Source organism: Lissotriton helveticus, chromosome 5_1, assembly GCF_964261635.1.
Source record: "Lissotriton helveticus chromosome 5_1, aLisHel1.1, whole genome shotgun sequence".
NCBI classification, from domain to species: Eukaryota; Metazoa; Chordata; class Amphibia; order Caudata; family Salamandridae; genus Lissotriton; species Lissotriton helveticus.
The window spans coordinates 1662418938-1662432663 of NC_136065.1; the positions used below are offsets into that span (position 1 = coordinate 1662418938).

General features: G+C 44.8%; 1 protein-coding gene across 2 annotated transcripts in view; it reads right to left on the minus strand.

Annotated features, from left to right (window-relative positions):
* Nucleotides 1-13726, minus strand: part of RBM23 (RNA binding motif protein 23) — a 501634-nt gene that overhangs the window by 133882 nt on the left and 354026 nt on the right. For both annotated transcript variants that reach the window (XM_078644883.1, XM_078644882.1), the window contains exons 11-12: nt 6874-7072; nt 2736-2825 (exon numbers count right to left, since the gene is read on the minus strand). In XM_078644883.1, the coding sequence (XP_078501009.1) occupies nt 2736-2825; nt 6874-7072 (289 nt within the window). The remainder of the gene's footprint in view (nt 1-2735; nt 2826-6873; nt 7073-13726) is intronic.

A 13726-nucleotide genomic window follows, 5' to 3' on the forward strand; every position in this document is an offset into this window, starting at 1 on the left:
GTTGCACTGCCAGGGGCACTCAGGAGGTGGGGTGCAGGGTACTTTGAAAGTTGAAAAGTGAACAAAGGCTGCAGGCTCGGGGACGGAGGAACTTCAGGAGCGACCAACACTTCGAGGGGTAAGTTGGGATCTTGGAGGATAGGTAGGCACCCAGGAGTTGGACACAGGGGGCCGTGGGGCGCCGGGTGCAGAGGTGTCTTTTGGTGTCGGGGAATCTTACCCTCAGCTGGTCGCGGTTGGAGGGTTCCCTGGTTGTGAGGCTGCAGGTGTCATCAGGAAGGTCAATGAGGGTCCTTGGGTGCTGGATTCTGGGTCACAGTCGCCGGGGGGACGTCCTCGTGGTCTTTGTTCACTCCGGCACGGGCCGGGCGCAGAGTGTGCTGGATTTGCGGTTCCTGGCTGGCACCAGGGGTTGTTGCTGTTTGAGCAGAACCACTGCTCGTGGGAGTCCCAGTCTTTGGATGAGCACGGCAGTCAGGTCCTCCGGGGTTTTCGAGATTGCTGACCACAGGAGACGCCAGGACTTAGCAGGAGCAGGTTCGAGGGTCGACAGGCCTGTAGGGCTGTGGCCACGTCAGTTGGTGTTGTCCTCTTGTTAGCAGCTGCACGGCAGGTCTTCTTTCTTCTTGTAGTTTCGGAATCAGGATCTGAGGAAGGAAGGCTCAGGGTGCCCCTAAATACAAGATTTAGGGGTGTTACAGGTATGGGAAGGTCAGGGACCAATGGGTCTCTTCCCTGGGGTGAGTACACCCCCTATCCTGACACTCTCCTGTGGGAGGGGGGCAGGAGCCTGTCTCTGATTGGGTAGGGCTCCCCATCCTCAAGACGGCGAGAGCCCGGAGTTGTGCTCCATCTTGCCTCCCCCCACCTGATGGGTGGAGTTGGCAGAGGCTGGCACACACCCTTTCCTCACTAAGGTTTTCCCGCCTGTCTTCCCGCCAGAGTGGGGGTCAGAACCGGTGGGGGCCAGTTGCGGAGTACAGCAAGTGGCCTGGCGAAGCTCACAAAGGCGGCATGCCTTTGAAGCTCCCCCTACCCAGAGGCCTAGCACCTCACCCAGGATGTGCATTGTTGCAGGCCCACAAGAGCAGATGGCTCTCTACCCAGGGGGTCAGCAACATGTCTGCTGGGTGGCAGCCTAGGCAGCCTCTCAGTCAGGTCATGGGTTAGTTTCAGGGGGCAACTCTAAGTTGCCCTCTGTCGTGCATTGTACATTAAATCACACACTGGCATCAGTGTGGGTTTAATGTGCTGAGAAGGTTGATACCAAACTTCTCAGTTTTCAGTGCAGCCATCATGGTGCTGCGGGGTTCGTGATGACGACCTCCCAGTACCATATACTGGTAACGGCAGCACTGCACCTGTACCCACACCACTGGTATAGGGCACCCAGCTAGAGTGGTGACTGAGGTATGCTAGGGCAGTGTATTGTGGGCATGGCACAAAGGGATGTGTGCCATGTCAACTCTGTTTTGTTCTGCACCAAGACACTCAGCCTGCAAAGGCAGTGTGTGTGTGTCAGGGTAGAGGGCCTCTTAGGGTGGCACAATAAGTGCTGCAGCTCTTAGGGGTCTTCTCTGGTCACAGTGCCCTGGGTACCTAGGGTACCATTTCCCAGGGGCTGACATGTGGCCAGAGATGCCAATTGGGTTTAGCTTTCAACACAGTTTCAGGGAACGAACACAGACCCTGGGCACCTGATTGGCAGGAGCCCAGGGCACAGTCAAAGTACATCAGCAATTCAGCATAAAGTGGGGGCATACCGTGCAAGAAAGATGGCACTGTCTCACAATAGTACACTGTCTTTTCGAGATCATGTCCATCTTGCATCACCCTGTTTCTAGACACTGAAAATTATTCCTTTTCTACCTTTGGAGCTACAGAAAACAGTAGTCTCCTCTTTGGTCTTATCAAGATTGGGCTATTGCAATTCCATTTTTGTAGCTGCCCAGCAGGGCATTATACATAGACAAAATGCAGCTGTTTAGAGTTTTGACAAACATTAAAAAATCTGAGTCAGTGACCAAAGCTAGAAATGAGTTCCATTGGTTGCCAATTAAAAAGAGAATAGCCTTCAAAGCTTTGTGTATAGCTTACAAAGCAGTGCATTCACATGGTCCCAAACGTCTTAGAAATAAATTGACTTGGCATACTCCAAACAGAATATTGTGGTCTATGAACTGCATGACTGTCAATTAACCGTTTAAAAACTTTAATTGGGGAGGGAGAAGCTTTGCACTCTCCACATTCCGTCTTTGGAACACCATACCACTCTCTACGAGAAACTGTTGTAATTGCCTGGCTTTTAGAAAGCTTCTTAAAACATGCCTTTTTAATCTTCAGTTTTAATCTTGGATCTATCCTTAACTTTATTGCAAGCAGCACCAAGATGCCTTTGTGCATACACCACGCTTTATAAATAATAAAAAAATCAAATAAACATATAAGTCCCTAGAGTATTGCGAATATCTGTTGAGAGGGTTGGGAACGGAGCCAGAGTCTGAGACCTAACACTTCATTCAATATACTATTCCAACGAAAGGCTTGAGAAGGAAGCACTCAACATACAAAATATATTCTGCTCCCACAACTAGCCAGTAGACCCCTAAATCCACATTCCCATCTCACCTGTGATAGGACTGAAGACACTCAATAGGCCTGGTATACCAACCCCTTCGATGCACTGAACAAAAACTTCAAAAAACCTTCTGAGATTTTTCCTCACACCCACTTACCTGTGAGAGCTGGACTGAAAGCACTCAGGGGGATGGCTCCATTCAACTGCAGTGCTGCCTGCGCCATCAGAGGAAGCTGCATCCCAGACCCTGCAACAAAGAGGGTAATTGCAGTAGAAGGGGTCTGTGAGTCAGTAAATCAGCGAGGCATTAGCAGACAAGGGCTCAGAACATGGAAATGAGGGCCAACAGGCTGGAGCTAACAAAAGGGTACATGGAGTGACCAGGAAAAAACACTGGTAAAGAAAGGGAGACCAGGAAGGACTCCAGGAGGACTAAGCAAAGCCGGAGAGAGCAGAGATGGGTCTAATATCAGGAGACATGACTCCAGGATGTGCAAGATGAAGAACATGGGGAACAGTGTGAAGAATGCTTGTAAATAAACAACAGGCAAGCAGGAATAGAGGAAATGGTGAGCTTTATTGTAATATCTAATACAGAGACCTCATCCTCCAAAGCTCAGCATGAAACTGCCTTTAGTTCAGACCTAAACATTCTTATCTAGTTATATTCCAGCCTAGAACACTGAGCATGTGCAGGAAAGGCACCAAGTGAGAATAGCCCAGCTGATGCTGAGACACTACAACACCTCCCTTCCATCAACAACAAAACAAAAGCGAAAACGTAGTAAGAAAAAGAACACAAGAAAGTCATACAAAATCTTTCAAATGAGAAGGAGCTGATTTTTCTCTTTCAGATCTTCTCACAGAATTTTCCATGGAAGAAGTGGAAGGAAGAGGAGAGTCAAGTTTACCACCATTAGAACAGCATTTGGCCACTCTATTGAGATTCCAAACTTTGTGATCTTGCGTCCTGACAGCATTACCTAATAGTTTAATAACCTTCATGGGTTGGCTAAATTTAGACACACCAAATCTCCTCTCAGGTAATTTTATCCTCACCATGTCCCCAACATTAACCGTAGTTTTCTTGACAGCTTTTCTAATATCATACCCCTTTCTTCCTCCTAAGCATTTTATCAAGCTCCCGGTCCCTCCAACCACATGTATTATCATCCAAAGCAACAACACCAGCAAGCTTCGAAGAGATCCAAGAGGGCTTGAGATGGGTAGAAGCTGACCTTCCTTTGAACAAAGCAAAAGGAGTTACCCTCGTGGAAGAATGAGCCGTGAGCCTATACTCACAAACTTTCTTCTTAATAGCCTGTTCCGCAGTCATAACTGGAGACCTTTGCTAGCTGCATAGCCTCCTTAAGTACCCTAATGAACCTCTCAACAACACCATTACTTTCAGGATGATAAAGAGATGCTCGTTTATGCACAATACCTCTTTCATTCAAGAAATGTTCAACAACACCTGAAGTGAACTGCACCCCATTATCAGTTAGTACCGAGTTAGGGAAACCTTCTTCCGGAAATAAATGATCTAAAAATGACATCACAGACGAAGAATCCACCTTATTAACCACTTTGATAAAAGGCCACCTGGAAAACATGTCAATACATACCATACTTATCCAAACTCTTAACTTTGACAGGCCCTAAGATATCTAAAGAAATGTCAATCCAAGGTCCTGCAGACTGTTTTCTAATCGTCATTGGTTGAGTCCTGTACTTGGGAATTTTGTCACTAACAGAGCACTGAACACAATCCCTCACAGACCTCTCTATTTGAGTATCCATGGCCGGCCACCAATACCCTTCTCTGACCCTCTCTTTTGTCTTGGCTATACCAATATGACTGGAGTTAGCATTGTCAATTATTTTAGACCTCAATTTCCCTGGAGGAACAAGCCTGCTCCCTCTCACCAATAATCCATTAATCACAGACAATTGGTCTCTCCCAGACCAAAATCCTTTACTTTCTTCATCACATTCCTTCTTTTCACACCAACCATCCCGCACAAAAGTCATAACACGCTGGAGAATGGAATTGTCCCACAACTCAGTAAACCATTCATTCTCTGTGAGTACACCACCTGTAACTACACATACCTTAAAATCCTCAGAACCATCTTCACCCAAGAGAGATACATCCTCCTCATCATCAGATATGGAATCACCACTCAATCTGGATAAACAGTCCGCTAGAATATTGCTAGAACCAGGTAAATAGGAAACAGTAAACTCAAAGTCCTGTAGTGCAACTACCCACTTTCTTATCCTATGAGAAACACAGTCAATACCTTTGTTCTCGAACACCTCTTTAAGAGGTTTATGATCTGAAACAACCGAAAACCTTTTGCCCCAAAGAAATTTTTTAAGTTCGCGAGCAGCCCAATAGACAGCCAAAGCTTCTTTTTCAACGACTGAGTAGTTACACTCAGCACCTCTCAGAGGCCTTGATATAAACAACACAGTATTATCACCATCTACACCCTTTTGTAACAGCACAGCACCAATTCCCTTACAACTAGCATCTGTCATTACATAAGACTCCTTCAAAGGATTAAAACTGGAGAGGTTCTGAGCATTCTTGAGACAATTTTTAATCAGATCATATTCAGCAGAACAAACTTTGTCCCATACAAACTCTTGTCCCTTCTTTAGCAAGTTTCTCATACCTTCAGTTTTTTGGGCAAAGTTTGGAACACATTTATTATAAAACTCAGCCATGCCAAGAAACGTAACCAAGTCCTCTTTGTTCTCAGGATATTTAAGATTGACCATCGCTTCCACCAGAGACGGCTTAGGTTCAATACCAGAGCCTGAAATTAAATGTCCAAGATACTCTATGGTAGTAACGTCAAACTTGCACTTGTCCAGCCTAAGAGTAAGGCCAGCATCCTGTAACCTACCCAAGACCTCACAAACCCTGAAATTATGTTCCTTGCGGGATGCACCATGAACAAGAACATCATCTTGATAAACCTTAACACCAGGAAGACCAACCAATATGTTTTCCATCACCCTTTGGAACACCGAGGCAGCTGATATCAAGCCAAAAGGCATCCTTAAGAACCTATACGTGGCGAAAGGAGTGATAAACGTGGTAAAGTCTTGACAAGAGGGATGAAGCCTGACCTGGTGATAGGCCGAGGAGAGATCTAATGTTGAAAAATGCTTGGCACTGTCCAAAGAGGACAACATCTCTGTGATGTTAGGGAGAGGGTAATGATCGGCAATGACAGCCTTATTGAGTTCTCTCAAATCAATGCACAATCTTGCCTCGCCATTGGCCTTACGGACCATGACCACCGGAGAAACCCATTCTGTGGCTTCCACCTCTTCTATAACCCCATTGGCCATCAACTTGTCCAACTCTGCCTTTATTTTATCCTTAACTAACAGGGGAACATTCCTGACCTTGGCCACCTTGGGTAGAGAATCCTTCTTAAGTTTAATAAGATGTAAATATTTCTTAAGACAACTAAGTTTTTTCCAAAAACCTTTGGGAACTTGTTGATCCAGTCACCATGATCTGAGATAACAGAAACTTGCGGAAGATCTCTCAAACACACCGAAGGAGACTGATTGGGATCAAGGTAGACCCCAAGGTCTTTCTGATGCGCCCAACTAATCAGAGAATCCCCTTTGATAGATATGTAAATTTTCCCAGCCGTGACTATCTTTAAAATCAATAGTACCCATAAAATATCCTAAAAGATTTATTATTTGACCACTGTAACCCCTGGGAATAATGTCCGGTTTAAACAGCTGTATGGTATACATAGAGAATGAAGCATTAGACACACTAGTACTGATGGGTACACAAGATGATGCAGAGATGACCAGGGGTGGCGCAGGTAGACTCAAAGAAATGATGTGAGACAATATCAGGAAAGCTACATACTGACAGACAAAAACAAGCAGCAAGGAAAGGAAGCAGGGAGTTTATGTCACAGCTAGAGTTAGAATATGGAGACACAAACACTGTATCCTGTCATACTCTAAGCTCTATTCCACAGGAGACCCTAAATGAAAATTGAAACATCTGCCAAGAAGCCCAAAATACAGGAGGTCAAATCTACGGTCAGTTTGATGGAATGGGAGCTACACAAATACCAAATAACAGAAAATAAAACAACTTAACATCCTATTAGCGCTGATGGCGCACTGTCTCCAGAGAGATCTCTCCAGGCTAAAAATGTTTCACCACCACTCCTACGCAAAAAACAAAGTGGACTTCTCTTGACAACCCTAACTCGTATGCAGAGACCCAGGAACCCAATTCTCACCTTCTGCCAGCTTGGCTACAAGCTGCATTCGTGCAGCCTCTAGTGCCTTGGCACGCTCTGCCTCCTCATTGTCTGGGAAAGAAATATCACAGCCACCGTCCAACCGGTCTGTCACATATCCAACCTTGATGGATCGTCCTGCCAACTCAAAACCATTCAGTTGCTCCAGGGCTCGTCTGGCACACTCTGCTTCAGCAAACTGGGAAGGAAATAAGAGAACTTGAGGATTAATGGTCCTCAATGGACAAGACTGCCTCACATATTTACCAGCTTTTAAACATCACTCCATCTTGCGCTCGCATGACTCTAATCTGTTCTTCCACTAACTTTCCGCACTCATTGTTCTTGAATATACTTATTACATTTCACAAAGAACAAGAATAAGCAAAAGGAATATCTATTTCCCTGAATCTTCATTATGGTTATATTAATGACCGTCACAAACTTTAAATACTGTTGATGCCGACAGGCAGCATGCTTGCCAGAAGGCAGGAATTCTAAGGTTACCATTTTTTTTTAGGAAAACAACATACAGGATAATGGCATGCTTTGCACTACCCCAAAGGAAAGATTGTACATTGTGGATAAGAAACCAATTATTTACCTGTATATTTGGTTTAGCAGTTTGAACCTCTTCTAGATTCACGTTCACTGCACAAACTCACCATCTAATGGGTGGGTCCGAAAGGATCTTGGTTTTCCCAAACCTTTTTTAAGCTTTTATTAGCATTCCACAAGCCTTACACTGGGAGGTGAGAGTTGCATGTGAACCTATAATTGTTTCAAGCTGCAAAGACATAATTACAGGTGACTTTTGCAACATGAAATCTATTTCAGATTAACATATTTTGCAAAGATTACGCAGCAGTATTACCTACCCTCGGCAGTTGGTAGACAAGGGAGTGCACGCAAAGACGTTCCTAAGTACAGACTGCCCCACTTCAACCTCTCGGCGTGGCTGCAAATCAATTCAGTAATTGCTTCAAGAACGTATGTTCTGAGGCCCATGTGACTTGTGAGGAAGTGTGGTGTATTATATGGAGTAGTTGTGCATCCTCATCGTGTAATACACTCACTATTCCCTTTAGGACCCTTATTTTCAGTCTATCAAACCTTAAACTCTACCCTGGGTAGCTGTGCCACTGAGCAGTGGGCTTACACTGAGGAACATGAGTAATGCATTTAAACAGGGCCAAATCAATTGAAGAATAAATCAACACAATACTCAAGAAATCGGACACCAATTTACAAAAATATACTGCATTTGTATAAGAATTTAGACACTCCAACGAAAAAGATCCACCAAAGTATTCCTAAGATACAGATTTTACAAGCAATAAGTCAGAGCAAGTTCACTTAACAGCGAACAAGCCTTGGCAAAGTCAACAAAATGGACACTTTTTCAAAGAAAACTTAGGTAAGTGCCAATGCAGTCAGTTAGAAGTACTTGGGGTGATCAACTTTGGCAGGGAGCTAGTCAGTGGGACCAGCAAGGTCCTCAAGAACTGTTACCTTCAAAGGAGAAAGAAGTTCCAGACATGTTATCCACATTGCAATAGTGTTTTGTGAATGTGTGCAGGGTAGACCATGTAGCTGCTTTGCAGATGTCATCTAAGGGAATGTTCCCTAAAAATGCCATTGAAGCCCCTATCTTTCTTGTAGAATGGGCTTTAGGAGGTACAGATAACGCACGTTTAGCTTTATGGTAGCAAATCTGTATGCATTTGACAATCCACCTAGCTATCCCAGATTTTGATATGGGGTTGCCTTTGGGTGGTGGTGAGAAAGACACAAAAAGTTGTTTAGTTTTACGAAAGGGTTGTGTTCTTTCAATGTAGTAAAGCAATGCTCTTTTGACATCCAAGGTATGAAGAGCTCTTTCTGCGACTGTTTGTGGCTGCGAGAAGAATACGGGCAGCTCTACAAATTGATTGAGATGGAAGGGTGAAATGACTTTTGGAAGGAATATAGGATTGGTTCGGAGAACAACCTTATTAGGATGCATTTGCAGAAAAGGTTCTTGAATGGTGAATGCTTGTAGCTCACTAACGTTTCTTAGAGAAGTAATAGCTACTAGGAAAGCAACTTTCCAAGTTAAGAATTGAAGTTCACATTTATGTAAAGGTTCAAAGGGAGGTCCCATTAACCATGCAAGAACAATGTTTAAATTCCACACAGGTGAAGGTGGTACTCTGGGAGGAATTATTCTTTTGAGGCCATACATAAAAGCCTTTATGGCTGAACGCCGCACACGCCGAGGGTCTGAGAGCCGATACCCTATCATAGGTTCGGCACGTTGTACTTTAAGTTTCCGGTACTGCTCACAAGCACTTGGTCTGTGATTTCATTCCGGGGAACCTCGACGTTTGTAATACGAATAGAGGCTGGCACAATTTGAAAACGGGTTCTTAATCTCTCTGCGTGAAACACAAGATTACTCCAGGACCTACAGGCTGATATACGCTATCCTTATTTATGAGAACGCACGTCCGGCCTGCACAGCGTAATATGTGGAACTGTGTGGCACTTCGAACTTTACTTCTTTGAAGTCTCAAGTTTATTATTTATTGCCCTGACGAAGTTCCAAAAGGCAACGAGTGGAACGAAACGCGTTGGCTGTGCCTATGATGTTTGAAAGAAATTCAAAATAAAGAAGAATTTATACAAAAAAGCAACTCCTGACACTGATTTTTCTTAGAGTGCACCTTCTTTTTCTGTCTCAATATTCTTGTAAATCACGCATCCTACGGCAGCGGATGTTAGAAGTGTTTGCACCACCATTAATTGGGAAACAAATGAATCGTTGTGCATGACCAGGTCTGCTGCTTTGGTCCTTCTGTCTAACCGTCTAGCTTCTTTAATAACATTCATACAGTCAGGGGGAAAGTTAGAATAACCTAACCGTTAGAATAACCGAACTCTAGGACCTCAGGACCTCAGGAGCCAGATCGCTAGGTTGAGCTGAGCTGGGTCCGGGTGTCTGATCTCTCCATGGTTCTGGGTTAAGAGGCGTGGAGATCGGTATAGCTTTTGGTGCGGTACCACAGAAAGTTGCAGCAGTGTGGTGTACCAAGGTTGTCTGGCCCAAGTTGGAGCAACCAGAATGAGAGTCAGGGAATGTTGTTGTAGTTTGCGCACCACTAGTGGAAGCAGTGGGAGAGGTGGAAAAGCGTATGCAAATTTGCCTGGCCAGTTCATCCATATCGCATAGCCTTTGGACAGCGGGTGTGGATATCTGGCGGCGAGGTTTGGGCATTTGGCGTTTTCATGGGTGGCAAAGAAGTCTATCTAAGGTTGTCCCCACATTTGAAAGAACGGTTGAAGAACGTGTGGATGAAGTTCCCACTCGTGAATCTGTTGTGTCTGATGACTTAACGTATCGGCTACGGTGTTCTGTACCCCTGGAACATGTTGGGCTAAGAGGAAGATGTTTAGAGGTATAGCCCATATCTGCTGCTCTTACAGAGAGTTGCAGAGAGTGTGTCCCTCCTTGTTTGTTTATGCAGTGCATGGCTGTCATGTGGCTGCGCGGACTAAGACAGCTTTGCCAGATATTTGCTTTTGGAATGCTTTTAGGGCTCGAAATACAGCCAGTAACTCCAGCTGGTTGATGTGAAGTAACATTTGTTGAGGTGTCAACTTGCCCTGCATGGTTTGCTGCAATTGGTGAGCTCCCCAGCCGGAGTGCGATGCGTCCGCTGTCATGACTATTTGAGGATCTGGCTCTAGGAACGGGCGGCCCTTGGAAAGGTTTTTGGTGCTCCACCATTGCAGAGAGTGGTGAGTCCGACTGTCTACCTACACTAGGTCTGTTAATTGACCTTGAGCCTGGTTCTATTGGCATGCTAAGCACTCTTGAAGAGGACGCATCTGTAGTCTTGCATGAGGCACTATGAATATGCAAGAGGTCGTCATTTCTGTGAGTTGCATGAAAACTCGGGCTAGAAGAATGTTGCGGTTGGAATTGTGTCAGAAGAGCTTGCATATTTGTTACCCTGGCAGGAGAGGGATAAGCTAGCGCTGTTGGTGTTTATTGTGACACATAGATATTGTTGTACATGGGACGGTTGCAGATGGGACTTGTTGTGGTTTGTTGTGAACCCCGAGTCGTGGAGTAATTGGATGGTGGTGTGAGTGTGTTGTATACACTGACTGTATGAGCTGGCTTTTATGAGCCAGTCGTCGAGATATGGGAAGACGTGAATGTGCTGTCTTAAGTGTGCTGCTACCACTGCTAGGCACTTTGTAAACACTCTTGGTGGTGCCGTGACTCCGAATGGGAGTACCTTGAATTGATAGAGCTGACCATCTAGTACAAATCTGAGATTTTCTGTGTGCTGTGTGAATGGGAATGTGGAAATAGGCGTCCTTGAGATCTATAGTGGCAAGGAAGTCGTTTTGTAAAAGGAGAGGAAGGACCTGCTGGAGTGTGACCATATGAAAAGTGGTCTGATTGTATGTACAGGTTTAGTTGTTTGAGGTCTAGAATAGGCCTTAGAGAGCCGTCCTTTTTTGGGATAAGAAAGTACAGGGAGTAAACTCCTTGTTTTGTTGATGTGGTGGAACTAGTTCTATTGCGCTTTTTTGTAGGAGGGATATTACCTCTTGTCTCAGCAGAAGCAAATGTTTTTGTGACATTGGGCGCTGTTTGGGTGGTATGTTTGGGGGGGTATATGTTAGTTCGAGACAGTAACCGGATTGAATTATTTGTCGCACCCACTTGTCTGATGTGATGTTGGTCTAGACAGGAAGGAGTTGTTGTAGTCTTCCCCCAACTGGGAAGTGTAGGGAAGTCATCGGGCGGGGGTGGAGGCAGAGCGGGAATTGTTAGTTTTGCCTCTGCCGGTGCTTCCGTAGGATGAGCGACGAAAGGAGCGTCTGGGAGCTAGTGACTGCAAAGCTCCCCTAGATTTAACTGTGACGGTATCCTTTTTCATTTTTTCAAGGGATACGTCCACATTCGGCCCAAATAGGTGTTGCTCATCAAAGGGTTGGTTGAGGATGGCACTTTGTACTTCAGGCATGCCTACGCAAAAGGACACTTGTATTAATTGCCCTTGAAGCAGTATCTGCTGCATCTAGTGCACAACGAATAGAGGTATTGGTGATGGTTTTACCCTCTTGTTTAAGTTCATTGGCCCTATTTTTTTACTTGTCTGGAAGGAGCTGCATTATGGATTCTAACTCATCATAATGTGCTCTGTCGTACCTTGCTAGTAGTGCCAGAGTATTGGCAATACGCCATATGTTTGCTGCCTGTGACGCCGTTCGTTTGCCTGAGGCGATTAGGAGTTTAGACTCTTTATCTGGTGGGGGAGCCTCGCCTGCTGTTTGGAAGGAAAATGCTACTTACCAGTATGCATCTGTTATTGGCATGTAGGGCTGCAGAGCCACACACTAGTGCATAGATCGCCATCTGGTGGTGGGCCGGATGATTACACTTGGTTGTTGTCTTGGAAGAGTGTTTGGTAGATGACTCCTCCTGTAGAGCGTAGTGAGCATGGGCATCTACTCCATCTTCAGATTATTTTTCGCCATTGGGAAAATGATGGAGTTGTAGGAGTACAGAAAAGGATGTCCATGAATTGTGTATCCAATTAAGATATTACTGGAACAGATATAGGTAGCCGGGGAGGCGGGTGGGCGTGTGCGGCTCTGCAGCCCTACATGCCAAGAACAAATGCATACTGGTAAGTAGCATTTTCCGTTCGAGGCATATGGGCTGCAGACCACACACTGGTGCATTGATAGCATAGCAGTTCTCTCCCTTAGTGGCGACCACCAGTATCTGTTGCAGTAGTTTGAAATAATGTCTTGAGTACAGCCTGGCCCACACTAGCTTTTAGTTTTGCTTGCACATCTACACAGTAGTGTTTTGTAAATGTGTGCGGTGTAGACCATGTAGCTGCTTTGCAGATATCATCTTGGGCAGCAGTCTTCAATCAGCCTGGAATGCAAAATGTGCTTTTCCTTTTGGACAAAGGCCAGGAACCTTCATTCTGATCATTAAAATGCTTTAGCTGAAGTTAATTGACTCTCATGGTCTGTAAAACGAAGAGGCCTGGTAAAATATTCATTCAAGTAAGTGTTTATGCCAGGGTGCCTGCTTGCCTGAATGACATGCAAATGTGCGCTAGGAGTGAATCTGCAAATGTAAAGGGTGCTTGGGAGTGGTTCTGGCTTTAACTGCTTGAATCAATACAAGCATTGTGATGGTAAAGATTTTTTTTTGCATGGTGGTGCAAAGAGTTGACAACTGGGCAGTGAAGTGCATGCTTTTAACCATAACTGCATTTACACAGTGCTTAGTACCCTTGGGGATGTGTTGAAGGGACAGGTATCCCAAACAAAACAAAAAAAAATACGTTACTTGTGGTCTATTTTTACTCCGCTCTACATTTTGGAAGCTCCATTTTATTTTACAACTATTTGCGCAGTTTGTAGCAGTCTATATTATAATGTGTGTAATGCAAGTATAAAACTACCTACACATTTAGTGTGGTTTCTGTCACCAGCTGTAACCTCATAGCACTAAAAATACACACAGACCTCTGCAGTGCGATAGAGGTTTCATAATGTACAATAGTGCATTTCACGTTGAGTAAATGTATTTTTCATTTAAGCTACCCATTATTTTATATGTAGCTACCTGATGGTGAAAGACTTAAAAAACTAACAATATTTTGGGGCTGATTTAGGAGAGGCTTGCGCTGCCGGTGCGTCACTTTTTTTTAAGCTTTGGCGTCACAAGCGTCTCAATCATATCTATGAGGCGACGCAAAGTCACCCTGCATGGCTTTGCATGGCCTCATAGATATGGAGTAAGACAAAGCAGAGCAAGTCGCTGCGTTGC